Here is a 1,097-nt window from a genome sequence, read left to right as displayed (position 1 = left end):
AACGTACTGTCTCTCTCTATTACAGTTTGTGCTACAGGAACGTACTGTCTCTCTCTATTACAGTTTGTGCTCCAGGAACGTACTGTCTCTCTCTATTACAGTTTGTGCTCTAGGAACGTACTATCTCTCTCTATTACAGTTTGTGCTCTAGTAACGTAATGTCTCTCTCTATTACAGTTTGTGCTCTAGGAACGTATTGTCTCTCTCTATTACAGTTTGTGCTCTAGGAACGTATTGTCTATCTCTATTACAGTTTGTGCTCTAGGAACGTATTGTCTATCTCTATTACAGTTTGTGCTCTAGGAACGTACTGACTATCTCTATTACAGTTTGTGCTCTAGGAACGTATTGTCTCTCTCTATTATAGTTTGTACTCTAGGAACGTACTGTCTCTCTCTATTACAGTTTGTGCTCTAGGAACGTACTATCTCTCTCTTTTACAGTTTGTGCTACAGGAACGTACTGTCTCTCTCTATTACAGTTTGTGCTCTAGGAACGTACTGTCTCTCTCTATTACAGTTTGTGCTACAGGAACGTACTGTCTCTCTCTATTATAGTTTGTGCTCTAGGAACGTACTGTCTCTCTCTATTATAGTTTGTGCTACAGGAACGTACTGTCTCTCTCTATTACAGTTTGTGCTCTAGGAACGTACTGTCTCTCTCTATTACAGTTTGTGCTCTAAGAACGTAATGTCTCTCTCTATTACAGTTTGTGCTACAGGGACGTAATGTCTCTCTCTATTACAGTTTGTGCTCCAGGAACGTATGGTTCAGAATGCAATAATTTCTGTTATTGTTTGAACTATGATAAATGTGATGTTATAACTGGTCAATGTCCTAATGGATGTCAGACAGGATGGTATGGAGGTAGCTGTAATACTAGTAAGTCTAGTTCGATGTCTACCATTCATTCCATTGCGTAGAAAAACCTCTGAACAAATGGAATAGTTAACGATATGATAATGTGAATAATTATGTATTGAAATTGTTTCGTTCAAGAACATAGTTTTATGTAATATAGAGTATATACCAATATAACTAACAAATAGATTTATTTAATATTCGGGTTGTTGGACTATCAATAAATATGGTTTAGG

At 37.1% G+C, this 1,097-nt stretch overlaps 1 protein-coding gene across 1 annotated transcript in view; it reads left to right on the top strand.

The window, feature by feature from the left end:
- LOTGIDRAFT_175949 (hypothetical protein) overlaps positions 1–1,097 on the top strand; it is a gene marked incomplete at both ends in the record, with an annotated part of 25,971 nt that overhangs the window by 1,403 nt on the left and 23,471 nt on the right. Inside the window, one exon of the mRNA XM_009063436.1 lies at positions 748–882. Coding sequence (XP_009061684.1) covers positions 748–882 — 135 coding nt within the window. The remainder of the gene's footprint in view (positions 1–747; positions 883–1,097) is intronic.

The sequence above is a fragment of the Lottia gigantea genome, assembly GCF_000327385.1.
Source record: "Lottia gigantea unplaced genomic scaffold LOTGIsca_579, whole genome shotgun sequence".
NCBI classification, from domain to species: Eukaryota; Metazoa; Mollusca; class Gastropoda; family Lottiidae; genus Lottia; species Lottia gigantea.
This window is presented reverse-complemented; position numbering and strand designations above follow the sequence as displayed.